A 17,696-nucleotide genomic window follows, 5' to 3' on the forward strand; every position below is an offset into this window, starting at 1 on the left:
GTTTTATTGTTTGTTTTGTATCAATTGATACCAAATAAGGAATGTGCTGTAAGTACAGATTCAAGGTAGAATGTTAGTTGTATTAGCAATTTAAGTAGGTGGTTTTGAAAAATCCAAAGTTCTCATTAGCAAAAACATCTCTTGAAAATTATTCTTGTCAGATTAAGGCCAAATTACACTTTTGTTCATTTGTTTCTTCTGTGCAGGTGTCAGGGTTACATTAAAGCCAGGATGAAGTCAGAGGATAAAAGAACTCGTTTCCACAGTGGACATGGTACCGTATATACTATTTTTCTCTCTCTTTTTCTCTTGCACAAGTATGTTTTTTTGTTCTTAATTTGCCTCACACTGGTTAGTATAGTAACCAATGTAACAGATGAACCAGAACCTTAAATGTCCACATAAATTTGTGCAAGAGACTCTAGCTTGGAAAAGATGCATTCTTTATCTAAAGCATAAGTTTTCAATCTAAAAGCAGGTGCTCTTACTTGCACTCTCAAGTATTTTACTCATCTCTCTCAAATGTATATCCTCTCATTAAAAAACCATGCTTGCTTGCAAATTTGTCCTCCCTCAAAGCCGTCTTTCTGGACTCATTCTGAGTTCCTCATGCATAAATATTCTCTCTCATTGCTTTCCTCCTGTTCAACACACTCAAACCTGCCCTCCTCAGATTTAACCTCAGCAGGGCTTGATGCAATCGATGTCACGTGGCTGTACAAACACCACAAAGTAGGCAGTGGTGTCTCAGGTCTACCATTTTGGTCCCACAAACCCAATTGGCACTCTCAAAGAACCCAGACTGTAACTCTGCCTGGTTCTCCCAACTAACAGAATGACAGCATGAAGGTTTCACCCCTTATTTCTTTTAGATGTTCTTGTGACCGAGCTCACAACAGCAAACTCATTGAATTTGAGGACTGTGGACACTTACTCAGGATAAAAATATATGATTTAAACATGTTTACACTTACATTTAAAAAAATGCTATATGCACAATATTTTCAATTAAATAATATTCAATGGTGTCCTTTTAGATTTGCATCTAAATGGAGGAATAGAGGCTTGTCTGTTCCACCTGTAAAGACAATTTGAAATTGAAATTCTCCAACAAAAGATGGTTTTGTTCAAGTTGTTAAAAAGGTTTAAATGAATATTTAAATATGCAAATATTACCAGTTTATACAATCAAAGTTATTTAATTGTGCAGCATAAAAAGTCAAAAGAAAGCAGTGATGTCTTAGTCACCTTGACAAATGTGCAATATTTGTTTCTATATGAGGATATGGATTTGAGAGAGATATTAACAATATCTGAGTGTGGAAATAGAAATGTTGCTGTTAGATTTATCATGTAATGAAGCTTACATCCTTTAATACATGTTGTCTTTTTCATCTTTATTTTTTATCCTTGTTTTCTGTTTGTTGAAATATAAGTAAACCAGAAATACATATTTTAAGCCACTCTGAAGCCACAGTCCCTTCTTTCAGGGATAATTTGTTGGAAGTTGAAATATTGAAAAGAAATACAACGGTTGTTTGGAGCTGAGTGACATTTAAGTTGAAATGATTTTTGAGACAGCATTGACAGCTAAGGAGAAAAAGATACAGACAGTCTCAAAAAGGCTTGAACGAATTAGCGCTTATAAGAATAACTAAACTGAATATATTCAGAATCCTTGAGAAAATGCCTGAATTTCGCAGACATTATTCATGTAATTTCAAGTGATAATCAGAATAATATCTCTAAAAATTCTCAATAACAACAGAAGCAGGGGTTAGCGCTAAGAAGGTTGGCAATATAAGTTTATATGTGAGTCTTGGCATACTAACTGAGAAAGATATGCTGCTTAATAATTTGAAAAAGTTAAGTGACTGAAGGAGAAAACAAATTGATCAGCGGCTCCCTTTGTTTACCTTATAGAATCAGAGAAAAATCTGAGGAAAAAAGAATTCTGCTTTCTGAAAGTGAAGGAACACTTTAGCAAAATGGAAAAATGACCAAAGGATACATCAGATAAACAACATTTAATAGTGTAGAAAGACTGAACAAATCCAACTCACTTTCAGATTGTCACAAAGTGGAGTTTAAAATATCATATAATGAAACGTAAATTACATCAGTTGCAGTATGTGCCTTGTATAGTTAATCTAAAAACATATCCAAGAAAACTGCTATGAGACACATCCGCTTTGCAGACCTTTTGTCTTTTTCCTACCTTTAAAACATCATAGTAAACTGCTTTTATTGGATTTTTTAAAAATACGCTCTTTCCTTCGAGAATTGCTGCACTGGCCATATTATGGGGCTAAAATTACAGATAACTGTGAGTTATTGATTTCCCTGAAGGAACAATGTATCTTTCTTTGGGAACTAAGTGATCCTCTCTGTTATACTGAAACCATTTGTGCTGTGGATTTTCAATTTGATTCCATCGGGGGGCTGGTCAAGTTCTTGAGGAAGCTATTCGGTCCTGTTTGGGCCGGATGACGAGATATTTGATTGATCTGAAACAAACAAGGAGGACAGGGATGATTAATACTACAACACAGGGAATTAACCAATACATTCACAGATCTGCTGTGCCGTTGCATTGACCTACCACAGTTTCTGTTTGAACTTACAATTATTGTCTGTGTTCAGTTTTTTTTTCTTTTATTGAATAAAAAAAAATTATGTTTTTGTTTTCTTCTTGGTTGTCGATGATTCAAAAGATTAAAGTTATTTAAATTTATTCACTAATTTGTTCATTGCATAATGTCGAGGCCTTTCATCAAGTATTGCACATTTATGATTTTGCCTCCAGTAGATCACTGATTTATAGTTATGCTTTTGTTTTTTGCAATTGGCTTTTAAATTTCTAAACGAATAAAACACAAATTATAAAACATAGCATAGAATGTATTCTATATTTTTTAAATCATTTTATTTAAGCTCTAGCTTACAAGTCTGAGTTACACAGTAATACCAAAATTGTAATATAAATTATTGTGATAAATTAAAGCTATGCTAACCTACTGTGATGTGCTGTGATCTGTGCAGTCATGCCCAATGACTGTTGGATTAGCGCAACGGTAAACAGTGGATGGATGGATAGCTTTAAGATAAACTACATTTAGTTCAGAATGTGAAATGATACTGTTTCCATTTGTTTGCTGAAATCCCTGAAAGGATTTAATGTTATTTTGATAGTTGTAATTCTTGCCTTCCTTGGTATTTCCTTGCTTATTCGTTCCTGCTTTTTTTTTTTTTTTTTTACTGGAGGCTCAGTCAGGCAGGTAGTGCCATCAGGCTCAACAAACTAGTAAAAAAAAAAGCTTCTTCTTCTATTTCTACAGACACCCCAGAGACAGAGGTGCAATTCAGACTCCAGACTTGAATCTTGAATCTGTCTCAAAGCTTTCAACTTTCTGCAATGTGAGCTGACAAAGCTATAAAGTACATTTTGTCCCAACCTCTCCTGCTCGAGGTGTCCCATGGTCTCCTTCCAGTTAGCGTTTGTGCCAGTCATCATCTACCCTGCTCTGAAGCAACATCCCAAGGCTCGCCCAAACAGCAGGTTGCTGGAGTCTGGCTACCTATAGTATTGGGGTTATAACTTTGGGGATTTTCTCACCTTCATACTTTATATTTATTCCACAGCTTTTTTTCCCCCATCTCTTGGCAGAAATACAGCAAAGTCAAAAAATAATAGAAACAAGTACTCCACCAGTTATTGGCTTTCAAATTTCTTTGGGACTGTCCCAGGAAGTGTCCGAAAAAAGATGTATAGGTTGAAAAAGCTTTGTTTCTTAAGAAAAATTAGCCCAGATATACTGAGCAGTTGGGAGCTATAAGCCAATCTTTGAGAAGTTTTTCACATCAGAATTTGCAAGTTGTTGGAAGATCTTTAGGTTCAAGATTTGGCACGTACTGCTGAGGGTGATTAAAAAAATAAATAATACTGAAACTAACCTAAGGCTCAAAACAGGAAGACAGAGTCAAATTAAAAGATATGAATCTACAAGATTTAAAAAAGTAATTGAAGTGTACAAATCTGCAACAGTTCCTGTATATATATTTTAATGTGAAGACAGACAAAAGGCAAATGACAAACTCAAGGAGAAAGTGGACACTAAAGAAACTCATGATGTATAAATATCAATGTCAAAAGTACTTTTACTGAAGCAGAATCAGAAAACAGTTACTTGTCAGCTTGTGATTTAGACACACATGTGTAGATTAATAAAAGAATAAAATATGATATGCAGTTCATGTAAGTTGTTCTATGTTGTTACAGAATATCTCTAATTTGAGTGTCTATAGTGTATAGTTTTGTACATACCAACATTTCCCTGAAAAACTTCCACGGAAAGTTTGAAAGAAATATCTAATATCATGTCTTGATTTTCATATCTCTCTTTTATGCATCAGTTCCATTTTCTGGAATAAAGACGTACGTGGATCCAGACACATATGAAGACCCGACACAGGCTGTGGAAGAATTTGCAAAGGAGATAGACCCCTCATACATATGCATTGACAGAGTGATTGGTGCTGGTGAGATTATTACTAATCCTTATCAGTAGATTGCTATAATTTGTGAACTTCTACACAGTGCCTGGAAGTTTGAGAGCGTTTTGAAAGTGTGGTGTCACCTTAAATTAGGTGCTGTTTTCTAAAAATATTACACAAGTCTGCCTAAGCTGTCTCAGTTATTATTATTGGGCACTTGAGAAAGAGACATGATCTCATTTTATGTCAAGGAAGATAGTAAAAATTAATGATTAATACTATAAACTTGTCATTGGAGGTTTTTATGGTGTCTAATTGTAGCTGTTTTTAAGGAAATTTATGCTTTTGTGGCTTAGACATGAAAAGTTGAAACTGCGTACTGCAATCAACACTTTTCATTGAACTGAACAGATGGCCCCTGCACTAAATACCAAGATTTGCTGCCATTTGATGATTTCCTGTCACACAGCCTCCATCTAGTGGACAAGAAGCGCAATTACCTATATTCAATATAAAGGCGAAATGACAAAGTTCTGTTGCAGTTTTAATTGAAACATTTAACATTCAAATATTCTAATATTTTTATAACCCTAAAATGTAAAGTTGTGTCTGATAAATCTCAATATAAAGAGTTAATTAATACCAGAAGGAAAATAACCATAATACATCACTAAAGAGTCTGATATAGTTAGTCTTGATTTGTCTTACCAGGTGAGTTTGGAGAGGTGTGTAGTGGGCGCCTGCGTATTCCTGGAAGAAAGGACATTGCTGTGGCAATAAAGACCCTCAAAGGTGGCTATATGGAAGAGCAGAGACGGGAGTTTCTGCGCGAGGCCTCCATCATAGGACAGTTCAACAACTCTAATATCATCAGGCTGGAGGGAGTTGTCACTAAGAGTGAGCAGAATATTTTTTTTTGTTCTTAAAAACAATGGTTTTATTGAGTTCTGATATTTTGTATATCTTACCAGCAGTCTACTCATGTTATTTGTAATCACCTTTCAATAGAGGCCCGCTTTTAAAATCCAATCCCTTTTTGTTTTCTGCACGCATCTTTCAAATCGTTTTACACAAGTACTTTTCTCCATTCTCTCAGGTAGACCAGTGATGATAGTCGTGGAATACATGGAAAATGGAGCACTTGACACTTTCCTGCGGGTATTGAGTTTTTTTTATTATTCTAATATTTATTTGTACGTCTTCATAGTGTAAAGACAAAACACTCACTTGTTTATCTTGTTTTCTCTTCCGTCTACATCTCCAAACTCCAGACCCGTGAGGGCCAGTTCACTGTGCTCCAGCTGATCGGTATGCTGCGAGGCATCGCAGTCGGCATGACATACCTTTCAGACATGGGTTACGTTCACAGGGACCTCGCTGCTCGCAACATCTTGGTGGATGAAAACTTGGTGTGTAAGGTGTCAGATTTTGGCATGTCTAGGATCCTTGAAGACGACTCTGAATCCGCTTACACAGCTACAGTGAGTGTGGAAATGGCGACTCAAAAGTTATGTTATGGTAAAACAAACTGAGCGTCAAAGGATGATTCTGTGTTACTTTGAATCAGGGAGGAAAAATACCAATACGCTGGACAGCACCAGAGGCTATTGCTTATGGAAAGTTTTCTTCAGCTAGTGACGTATGGAGCTATGCCATTGTTATGTGGGAGGTGATGTCATATGGTGAAAGGCCCTACTGGGAAATGTCCAATCAAGATGTAAGTTTCTATTTACATACAATCATTAAAAGCTGCAAGATTATCAAAAATGATGTCATTTTAAGAATAAAAAAGTTTAATCCAGTTGTTGCTTTTTTCTCACATTTCTCTTAGGTTATTTTATCAATTGAAGAAGGGTATCGTCTGCCAGCACCAATCGGCTGTCCTGTGACCTTACACCAGTTGATGCTGCACTGCTGGCAGAAGGAGTCCAGCCAACGTCCAAGCTTCAATGATGTGGTTTCTTTCCTTGACAAACTCATAATTAATCCCTGTAGTATGCTGACTCTGGTCAATGACGCTCTAAGGTAAATGTCAATTTATTATAAATGTCTTTGACTGCTTTCAAACCACAAACAAAGGAGTACTACAACCGTGCTAAGAAATGTTTTTTTTTTAATAATTACGTGAATAACGTCATAACATTTTGAGAATAAAGTTATAATATTATGAGAATAAGGTTGTATTATGATAATAAAAGTTATAATATTACAAGAGTGAAGTCACATGAGAATAAAGTAGAGATAATATGAGAATAATATCATATTTTTTAGAATAAAGTCATAATATCATGAGTGAAAAAACAAGGATACAGTATATCTCGTACCTCATAGTGAAAGAAGAGTAGCAAATCTAAAGTGTATTTTAATTTTTTTTTTAATTCACTTTGCACTATTAACTAGCCAAATAAAATCAACCATTCAGTTTGTTGGCATGCCAACTTGATGTTGTATCAGCTAATATGTTGTTTGTCTTCTCAGTTTTTCAGACTCTCCTGAGGAGATGCCAGACTATCCTCTTTTCATCTCTATCGGCGATTGGCTGGACTCCATCAAAATGAGCCAGTATAAGAGCAACTTCCTTGCAGCAGGATACACTACTCTGGATTCTATTGCAACTATGAGTATAGAGTAAGTGGAGCTAAATTATAAAGGGTGATGCTACACACAAATAGAATAAAAAATTGCATTAAACTAAAAAAACAATGGGAACACTATCAACGCATTGCATCAAGAACTGTGAGGATTCTGTAGAGTGCTGTATATGAGAAGGCATGTATTTGATGCAAAAGGTTAAAGTAGGATGCTTGTGATTTTTGACATGCCAAACAAATGTGTGGAGATCTGGTTTGAGTTCACATTAAAAGTAACTAAATATACAACTTCATCACACTTTCAGGATTTCTAATATTTCTATAAAAAATTTAATTTTGAGGTTTGTTTTTTATTACACTACCCCTGCTATGCTAAATATGTAAACGTTTTAGACCTACCTTTCTTCAACTTTCCTTGATTTTAGCATTTAAAGTTCAGGTTTCTGTCCAAGCAAAGATTTTGTCTAATGCTCTTATTTAAAACTAGATAATTCTCCTTCTCCTCTTCAGGGACATCAAACGCATTGGAGTCTGTTTGATTGGCCACCAGAGGAGAATCATAAGCAGCATACAGTCTCTTCGACTGCAACTTCATCACATCCATCAGAGTGGATTTCAAGTTTGAGACCATTTCACAAAACCAGACTCTTTTTACACATCCGGCTGCAGATCCTTGGCATCATTATCCAACCAATTGCACAAACACTGGACTGTTAGGTGTTGCCAGTACCACGTGCTGCGCATGAGGGAGGGGTCTTGGTTCTAAGACCCATGGCTGTCCAGATAAGTTGCACTCATAATCCCAACTATCATCTCTTCGGACAGCTTCCACAACAATCAACCTCTGTCAGCATTGGCCAAACCGGGTCTTTTTATTATCTCAGCAAGTACTAGCATTCACTTGAATTTAGGACTTCATGTCTCTAGTGTCTATTCAAGTGTTCACCAATACCTCTTATCTTTCCAAGTGACAATCCAATTGTTTCTATTGACTTTGAAAGGTGTCAATTCAGTTACCTCATGACCAGGGAAGATGAGGAGAGGATATATACCATCTGGTGACGTATGAGAAATAATGTGGTTCTAAGATTTCCAACTGGTTTTAAACAAAGAAATATTCCACAATGATTTTTGAACTGAAGACCACTGAATGTCAAACGATTTATTTATTTATTTATTTTTTAGAAATGTATGTTCTCTCCTCATGATAATGCAGTATGTCTTGTACAAAAAGAAGTCTTGTGAAAGTTGTATGTTTTATTCTGTAAGTTTCTTCCTTAATAAACAACTATATTTTAAGGCTGCTTTTTGCTCAAACTCTAAAAAACATCTTTGTGCAACGCTGGCTTTGTGGTTAATGCACAACAATAAACGAGAAACTTTAAGCATCTGTAGACGATCGCCTTCATGTGAACAGTCTTCAAGGCATGAAGTCTTATCAGGTATATATAAACAGACACTTGAAGGTCATATGGTGATAAGTACATGGTCATAGTCCTTATTTTTATTGACCAATCACATGGTGCAATTTGTTTTTGACTAGATGTTGAATATCATAAGATTTACATTTTAAACAAACAGGCGGGTAAAAGATGAAAATCATGCCAAATATCACTCTCTTCTCGATTTATTTCAAATCTTTATTTACATGGACATTTTAACCTTACGAGAAACAGGCTTCTTTATTCCATGCAAACAGTTTTGGTTAGTAATGTTAGCAATTTTAATATGTTAAAGTGTATTTTAACAACAATTAAATTGCATTGCAGAACCCCTGCTGCTCTAACCCCACCACCATCCCACCTCGACACTAGTAGTCATAGCATTGAAATTCACTTTTCATTTTTATTTTGTGTAATTTAGTCCTAGCTGACAACAGAAGCGGAAAATTTCATATTTGCCAAGTTTTAGAAATGTGCTTTGCAGGCTTTTTAAAAATAACAAACGGCCAACAAATAATAACGCTCAGTTTTCTCCTTCATAGTCATTACGATTAAAGGTTTCAAATTGTGGGTTTACCGAACATCATTGCACCTCTATCCATAGATCTGATTACTATCAACGTAATCACAGCAGAGTAGACCAATCGTTGCCGAGCAACACATTGACCAATCACGGCAGACCCCTGTGCGGCTGACGTTGAAAACCAGAAAGTGCCTTCCGTTGCCCCGGTGATCCAACCTAGCGGCAAGAGAGTGGTCTCCCAGCAACGTAGTGTAAATATCCAGTTATATTTTTATTTTAGGTAATACGAGAGAGCATCAGAGAAATGAATGAAACGTCAGTTAGTTAAATGGGACTGCACTAGCTGATCCAATATTAGCAACATAGCACGGGCGAATTACAGGTAAGTTACAGCTCTACTTAACGATCTGCGACAGGATAATACGGGCTAACGTTAGCGATATCTTAGCTAGGCTAACAGCGGTGTTGGTATTCGCTACAATTGCAGAGCTACATTTGGATTATTCAGAGTGGAAAGATATTGCGATTTTTTTTTTGTAGAAAGACCAAGGAAATACGAGTGTGTCGTATTGAAATGCCTGAAGTAGTTAACTTTCAAACAGCTAACGGTTAGCAGTGGCTTGCTAGCGACTATCGTAACAGAGATTAAATAGCTGTTATGGTGAAGCAAATGCGACCAAATCTGGTTAGAACCACCAAACACCTATGTCTGTAAGTAATGCTCTTCTGTTCTTTTTTATTATTATTTAAATACAATTGTGTCCTAAATGTTAGTTCGATGTTCATGGAAAATAAAGTGGTTGCTATTTAAAAAAAAAAACGAATTCCATTTACATTTATTATTATTTAGCAAAGCATTTTTTTTGCTCTGCATTATACTTTTTGTGAAAGAGGCTTAGCACCATGGACATATTTTCGAATGGATCAGCTAATAAGAGGGATATGGATACTGCTCGATGTAACTGTACCAGAGTTTTGTCGCTTAATTTCTCAGCATGAAAGGAATTTCTGTTCCTCACTGATCTTTGCTCTGTTTTAGGATACACTGGGCTTTTCTAAACGTAAAGGAGGCTAATGTTTTCTAAAAACATTGTAGCTAGCAACCAGATCAGTGTGGTGCATCTTTTTATGCACTTGCACAATAAATGTTCATTTTAATCAGAGCTGGATGAAGGTTTTATTGATTTCAATATCAAAATTAGACAACTTCCATTCTTAAAGAATGACTGGACGAATGTAGCCGTTGAGTAGCCATAATGAATGGAAAGGAGTAGTGTATATACTATGCTATAATATTTTAGTAGCCAAGGATCCACCTTCTTCAAAGCATTAATATATTTAGCCTGTTAGATGGACATTAACCACCAACATCTTATTTAAATCTCAGTGTTTGAGATAATAAAGGTTAAAAGAGGGGAAGACGCATAATGATGGCTGAAAACAAAAAAGAGGAGAGGAAAATATTAGTTAATGAAAACTCGTATCATCATTGCAGCTGGGGAAGTGTGACTGACTTGTGTCTATTACAGATTTCTTTTCTTTTCCTTATCTCTTCTCATTTGTAATTTTGACCTACTAACTTTTAAACTTTTTTCATTGAAGGCTCACAGCCGATGGTTGCTTGCTAGCCAATGGGACTATTTGACAAGTTGGTCGGATGGCTGGGCTTAAAGAAGGAGGTGAATGTGATCTGCCTGGGCCTGGATAACAGTGGCAAAACCACCATCATCAACAAACTCAAGCCTTCCAATGTAAGTTAATGATCCAGTGAAATGTGTGCACTTGTATTTAATACAGCTCACACTGACATACGCTGTGCATGTTCTCTTTGTGTTTCAAATGTGCTTTCCTGTAGTTATGTTGATCTGCTGTTGCACATTATTTACAACGCAATTAAGTAAAAAAAAAAGACTCCTTTCTTACATGACAATATAATTAGCTTTGCCTCTGTGAACTTGCCTTTGAGCCATTCCTGAAATTCTCTTTTTCTTTTAGGCCCAGGTGCAAGACATTGTTCCAACAATTGGCTTCAGCATAGAGAAGTTCAAGACATCCAGGTATATACTTAATACTATATAGTAAAAATTAAATGTATTATTGTTGTACCACCTTGTTTTTATTTGAACATTTCGTCTAATAGGTGATAGAATATTTGCTTCTTATGATAACTTTTAGGTTTCCAACTTGATTTTTTTCTATTCTCCAGTCTTTCATTTACCGTCTTTGACATGTCCGGTCAAGGCAGATACAGGAATCTTTGGGAGCATTACTACAAGTGAGTGCACACATACAATCTTTTGCCTTTTTGGTGATGTACATGCATTTTATTCCCATTATTCTCTTCTCAGGGAAGGGCAGGCTATAATATTTGTCATTGATAGTGCAGACAAGCTAAGAATGGTTGTAGCCAAAGAAGAATTGGAAACATTATTAAATCATCCCGGTAAGCGCTTTCTTATTTGTCTGCAGAGTTTTTTATACTGTTCTGTGTCTAAACCACAGAAGTTTGAATACAGATTTTTGGTTTATATTTTATAAAAAGACACAAACATCAGTGACTCTAAAGTAAAACCCTTTTTATTTTTTTTTTGTATGTATGTATGTATGGAAAACAAAGCACTTCATGCGTGAGAAACACAGTGAACCACTTTGCAGAACACATGCTAAGCAATATTGTGTCAAATATTAAGCAGTAGTGTCAAAATATTGTCCCTTGTTATGCAGCATCACAACTGTGGTTTGTTTACACTTTCCTCACCGTTTTGCTGCAGATATTAGACACAGGAGGATCCCCATCCTTTTCTTTGCTAACAAGATGGATGTCAGAGACGCTCTGTCTTCTGTCAAGGTCTCACAGATGCTCTGTTTGGAAAACATCAAAGACAAGCCCTGGTACATCTGGTATGAACAGATTAAAACTCTTTGAACTACTTGTCTCATAAACTGTACACTACTAATAATAATCTAACATAACTATTAAACCACAAGAGTGTATAGAACCAGTCATAGATTTTTGTACAGAACTTTTGGATTTCTTATAAGTGTTTTGTTTTGTTTTGTTTTGTTTTTTTCTGCATGGTTGGTAGAAATGCCTGGGTGGCTGCAGGTTTTTGCTTTTCAGAACAAATTTATTCTTTTCCAGTGCCACCGATGCTATCAGAGGAGACGGTTTACAAGAAGGAGTCAACTGGCTCCAAGGTAAGAGACCTAATGTGCATAATTGAAAATGCAGTCCGATTGTTTCTTTGCCCCCTAGATTAATATGAAGCTTACTTTGCTTTCTACTTTATTCTTAAATAATACATTTTAGTCAATTTGAGACAAGAATAGCATTCAAAATCTAATAAAATAACAACCACACACATGTGGTCATATTCCTCATGTTTTTATCCCAGTGGATCACTGAAGGCAGATGATAATCAAGTAGAATGACATAGAAAGGTAATGGTCAGGCTAATTAGGCTCCATAGCTGAAGAAAAGCTTCATGCTGTGTATGTGGTTTTCATACACAGCACGGAATTAGAAAGTTTGGGAAGTGCTTTTATTTATTTGGTTATTTGATATACCAGACTGCCAATTTATTCGAAGCAGCTGTTCTAATATCAAATTAACCCACCGCTGCTGTTATTGCCTTTCTAATGTAACTGCAGCTGTTCAGATTAGTTTCCTATCCACAGTAATACCCCAGTCTTACTTTTTCCAACCTAGTTAGAGTTCTGTAACGAAATGGTTATAACATCAGGTTAAGTAGGTGGAGTGGTTGTGAAATGAGGAAGAGATAAACCAACGAGACATTTAGTTCTAACCTCCATAACAGGGAGCTGTCATGTGAATGAAGATAATTACATCATTTTTGTCTCATCATTTATTAAAATATCTTTGTTTCCTCAATTTTCTCATTACTATCTTGATATCTCAAATTTCAAGATGTCTTCATCTCTTAACAAGACGGAGTTATTTTTCCAAAGCATGTTCATAATAAATATGTTTAATTGTCCGAGAATGTCCATGTCTTTTTTTCTTCTGTTATGTTTAATGCCCTCATTCAAATCCTTCCATAGATCAAATTATACAGTGAGTACTGGTTGCTTTTTAATACTACTTGTGTTGTATTTGTTTAGGATTTTTAACTGGTTCCCTTTCCTATGTTGTTGTATCCCAAGTACATGAGTTCACATGAAGCCACCTGTGCAATGTATTTAAGTGAGAAACCTACTTGTATCAAGCAATTTGATCTTAGTCTCATTGGCTTTTGCTAATGGGAAATACATGAAGGGACTGTGGTAGCTGAAAAGTATCATTACTGAAATGAATATTATTTATACACATAGATATTATTTTATGCAGTACATTCAACATTAGATTTAAATTAAACCCACCATGTAAACTCTTCATCCTGACTCATCTTTGTCCAGTTTTCTTTTAGTAACCCTGAGGATTCAAAGAAACAGCTGTCTGTTATTAATATTCATATATGTTATATTTTGCTGAATAATCATTTTCCTCCTTTTCTAGAGCAAATCAAAACAATGAAAACATGAGCGCGTGAGGAGCAACCACCAGAATGACCACCAGGATTCACAGATGTTTTTTTGAATTATTGCTTTGCTGTTTTTGAAGCACCATTTGAAGCTGTTTCCGATGATATATAAGTGTTAAAACAAAAAATTCAAATGTCTAAAAAGCAAGTGGACCACATTTTCACTTGGTTAGAGAAGTGCACAAAAAGCAGCAGGTGGACTTGGTAATTGCTTCCTATAAAATTTTAAGATTTGTTAAGATACATTGTTGTTTGGGTAAATTTTACTTCATTGTAAAATCATTGGGAATCAGAAGAAAAAAGAGGCAAAATGTGTTGAGATTCCTGTCTTTTTCAAAACTACATTGGCTGTTTTGTGCTTACACTAACGACAGGCACTTTGTCTTCACTTCATATAATTTAGAATGGAGCTCTGCTCAATTTTAAGCAAAGTTACTCTAGGACAATAAACAAAACAATAAATAAAAAATGAAAAACAACATTCCAACAAATTTACCTATTTTAAAGAGAATATAATTTATGTGTAATAATACCAATTGTAATGTTCCCTTTTAAATAGAACATAGTTAGCTGAAACAGTCATATACAAATACTAAGTCAGTGTATGTACAGATGTGAAATAAGTAGGTGAAAACTGCAAAAATAAGTCAAAGTCAGTCTCTGCAAAGCTAAATTCCAGCTACTGTCCTTTTTGGATTGATTCCATTTCCAGTGAACAAGATGCAATCATTCAAAAAGGCTGCTTTCAGTTTACTCTCAGTACTTCAATGAATCAAAGGAAGACCAGAAAGCATAAAATTACAGTCTATACAAAAGATTGTTTGTTTTTTTTTGTTGTTGTTGTTTGTTTTTTTAAGGCTTTGATCTTTTTATATAGACTGACCTAGTGCTTGCTATAAAAGCAGCTTGTTTCGTCAATGTTAACCTGTAGTACTTCAGCCCTGGTTTCTAAAAATTTTTTTGTTTTTAAGCCTTTTTTGGTTAGAATTAATCAGTATTATATATGTATATATATATATATAGACAGAACAGTGTGACAACTAAGCTCACAGATTTAAAAGTGGCAGCTACAAAGGCTTTAAGTTGCATTTATTTCTAAGAAATAATCTGACTTTAAAGCACTAAATTAAAATCAATACATTTCTTTATTTTAATCCTTTACCTATGCCACATACAAGGTTTGTCAATTGTGGCTAAATAATGTTTAGCAGCAACAACAAAGCTGAAACAACTTTTTCTACCATCATTTGAATGTTGTCTCAGAAAGTAACTGTTCCTAAAGCAAGACTTTATTGAACTAATTAGAGCTTGAGGTCTGTCAAAGATGTTTTCCTTCATGTGAATGACATGTAACTAAAATAGTGCAGATGGAGGAAGCTGTTCCAGTAACAATCACATTGAGGAACTATTGAGGTATTTGCAAAACCTAATGGTAGCTGTGAAGAAGCTTGTACTTGTATAGCATATAAAGATCAGAGAACCCCAAAGCTCTTCATGCTACGTTCACTCAATCACCCCTCCTCATTCAGATATCACATACTCTGAACTATGAATAAAACCTTATCAATTTGTTTAGATAGTTAGGGAAAATATGCTAAAAAGTGTGTGATAGTTGTCAGGAAAGCAAAGAAAAACATGTTTTAATTTATGTTACTTGTTTAAAATGTTATATCCGACAGTCTGATGCTGTCTTTGTTGTGAAAAGCTGGTGCAGGTTAGGCTCCTACATCAGCAGGCAATGTTTCTTCAGCGCTTCATTTGTGAAACAACCAAATCAAGAAAACCCCTGCTTGCTGTAACAGTGTAAACCATGTGGATTTATAATATTTCTGTGATTGTAAAATATAATGACTTGCTGTAAGGAGTTTAGTCTGTATCTTGTAGAGATCTCAGATAATTTCTGAAGGTCAGCTGTCCTGGATTAATCATGTTTTATATTTTAAACTGATATCATTTTTAGATTATTTGCTGAAACTGCATTTTTCAAAGGCCTGTTTCTATTTTATTCCATTCCGTGTTTTAATTTTCAAATAATAAATTTTGTGGAAATCCAACATTCATGTTCAGCTGTTATGTTCATATATCAGAGGTTATTCCAAATCTTGTGTCTCTTTCTCTCTTCCATTTATTCAGACTTTCTTTTTTTTAGAGATTTTGTGGAGCTGCCAGCAACAGCTGCTCATTAAACCTCCAGTCCTATGACTCCGAAAAAATTACTCGGTTGAATGTAATCAGTAAAGTTACAGATGTTTAAAGGTTTTCTATGAACACAATATATATTTTTTTTATTTTATATATTTTTTTCACAATCGTTGTGCTCAGAAATACATGAGGCATGTACTTTATATCTAATGAGATTCTTACTATAAACAAATCACACAAATGCCAAAGTTAAGATTCAGTGTTTGATTTAAAAGTGCTTCAAGGTTCTGCACCAACCATCTGTCCAGCATGCAGTTAGAAGATTTTCCAGCTGTCTTTTTATTTTTTTGGCATAAATATTTTCCAGAATCATTCAAAAGTTATCGCATTTAATTTCATTTTGATCCAAAAGCTGGTTTGTCTGTAAATCATGTAATGTTAGCAATATATTTTAAATACCCTGCCATACAAAAGCGCATAATGTAGTTTGCCAGTGCAGGGTGTTTTATTACTGTCCTATTAACTGCTAACTAGAAACATGAGTTAAGGTATAATTTCAATAGTTTTGGAATGAGTGACAAACTTTAAGAAAAGCTTGATATTTATAAACATAGCTCAAATCTATTTTATTTTCATCGACATGAATATTCTTCTTGTAAAAGTTGTAATATCGTCTTTAACGATGTACAAAAGTAATATCAACATCGATGTCCTGTATCACATACAGGCTGGGCCATATGTTTCCATATGTAGAAAAAAAAACATTTTATTTTTTTTGCGGAACTCTGTGTCATCGCTATGTCATCGCTGCACGTCTTGGACCTCTCCGTGGTTGATCAGCAACATGTCCAGTTTCCTGAAACTTGCAAACTTGTTTTCCCTCAGTGTCGTGAGTGATGCTCGTTCGTTTTCTGATAAAGCTTCGTGCGGTATAATGTCAATTCTTTGCTCTTTTGTCAAACGCATCTTCTTGGGTATCTGAAATATAAAATAAATATACATTTGACATTCTCCTATGTATGGAAACTTGTGGCCCACCCGGTATGACCTGTTTTACATGTTTTTGGTTTCTCTCCATGGTGCTGAATTGCTCTGTTTGACTGCTGAGAGAATCCTGCTCATTTGCCACCATTTACCATGACAAATAATCATCTTCTGTAAGACGGATTTTTTCCCTCTCTCTCTCTCCTGTTGCTGTGTGTATGTGTAAAGATCTTTTTTTTTTTTTAAGTCACATTGTATCATTAAACCTCACTGCATGCTCGGGACCCATCCTAATTGGATGCCTGCCAGTTTCGACAAGTCTTGTTCAGATAAACGGAGCGCAAGCTGAAGTGGCCATTAAGTGGACGCAGCTCAAAGATATATATCCTGAAGGGAAGAGGCGGACACACACTTAAGACTGGTCTAATTGCTTAAACGTGGGGAGTGTTTTATCCACGAATTCGTTTGATCACAGAAAAAAAAGAGGAAATGGAGTATTTCTCCTTGAGAGGGTGTTCGTAATTCCCGGCAACGTGTTTTAATAATAACATATTTATGCTGGGACATCCTGAAGGATGTCCCAGCATCCTTCAGGTGAACAAAGAAAAGCAAATCGACCATCAGAAGGCCATCTGAATTGTGCTGCTTACGACTTGTATGCGCTGAGTATAAAGAAAAAAAGTACTATAGGAAGCGGACCAAGCAAAAATCCTTCACAAATTTGTAATTATTCGAAGCGTGATGCGACGCTTTCAACAACCTTCTTTTCATCCAGTGAGTTAAAAAAATGTTCTTGGGTAAAGGAATTTCGGCCCTCTTCCAGTAACATCAGCCGGAACATGGTGACGTGTTTTTTTTTTTTTTTTTTCCCAGGTGCTCATTAAGAGGGACGGGTGGTTTCTCTGACGCGTGTCTCGGTCCTCTGACGGCATCTGCCCCCTTTATAAGCCTCAGCAAGTCACCCGAGAGACCCCCACCG

General features: G+C 35.5%; 2 protein-coding genes across 2 annotated transcripts in view; both read left to right on the forward strand.

The window, feature by feature from the left end:
• LOC129369489 (ephrin type-A receptor 6-like) overlaps nt 1–8,384 on the forward strand; it is a 51,639-nt gene extending 43,255 nt beyond the window's left edge. Inside the window, exons 12-20 of the mRNA XM_055044931.1 lie at nt 207–274; nt 4,414–4,539; nt 5,206–5,391; nt 5,591–5,652; nt 5,766–5,975; nt 6,062–6,211; nt 6,326–6,519; nt 6,973–7,122; nt 7,596–8,384. Of these exons, the coding sequence (XP_054900906.1) occupies nt 207–274; nt 4,414–4,539; nt 5,206–5,391; nt 5,591–5,652; nt 5,766–5,975; nt 6,062–6,211; nt 6,326–6,519; nt 6,973–7,122; nt 7,596–7,710 (1,261 nt within the window). The 3' untranslated portion in view covers nt 7,711–8,384. The remainder of the gene's footprint in view (nt 1–206; nt 275–4,413; nt 4,540–5,205; nt 5,392–5,590; nt 5,653–5,765; nt 5,976–6,061; nt 6,212–6,325; nt 6,520–6,972; nt 7,123–7,595) is intronic.
• Nucleotides 8,385–9,235: 851 nt separating this feature from the next.
• Nucleotides 9,236–15,645, forward strand: LOC129369490 (ADP-ribosylation factor-like protein 6). The gene is made up of 8 exons (XM_055044932.1): nt 9,236–9,432; nt 10,653–10,801; nt 11,046–11,107; nt 11,257–11,325; nt 11,399–11,493; nt 11,822–11,951; nt 12,193–12,248; nt 13,567–15,645. Exons 2-8 carry the CDS (start codon nt 10,682–10,684, stop codon nt 13,590–13,592), a joined length of 558 nt encoding a protein of 185 aa, XP_054900907.1. The 5' UTR covers nt 9,236–9,432; nt 10,653–10,681; the 3' UTR covers nt 13,593–15,645.
• The last annotated feature ends 2,051 nt before the right edge of the window (nt 15,646–17,696 follow it).

The sequence above is a fragment of the Poeciliopsis prolifica genome, unplaced genomic scaffold (assembly GCF_027474105.1).
Source record: "Poeciliopsis prolifica strain line A6 unplaced genomic scaffold, Auburn_PproV2 SCAFFOLD021, whole genome shotgun sequence".
NCBI lineage: Eukaryota > Metazoa > Chordata > Actinopteri > Cyprinodontiformes > Poeciliidae > Poeciliopsis > Poeciliopsis prolifica.

Coding starts and splice junctions, on each gene's coding strand:
- LOC129369490 (XM_055044932.1), top strand. CDS start 10,682: ATGGGACTATTTGACAAGTTGGTCGGATGGCTGGGCTTAAAGAAGGAG. Junction 10,802..11,045: donor ACAAACTCAAGCCTTCCAAT/GTAAGTTAATGA, acceptor TTTTTCTTTTAG/GCCCAGGTGCAAGACATTGT. Junction 12,249..13,566: donor AGGAGTCAACTGGCTCCAAG/GTAAGAGACCTA, acceptor CTCCTTTTCTAG/AGCAAATCAAAACAATGAAA.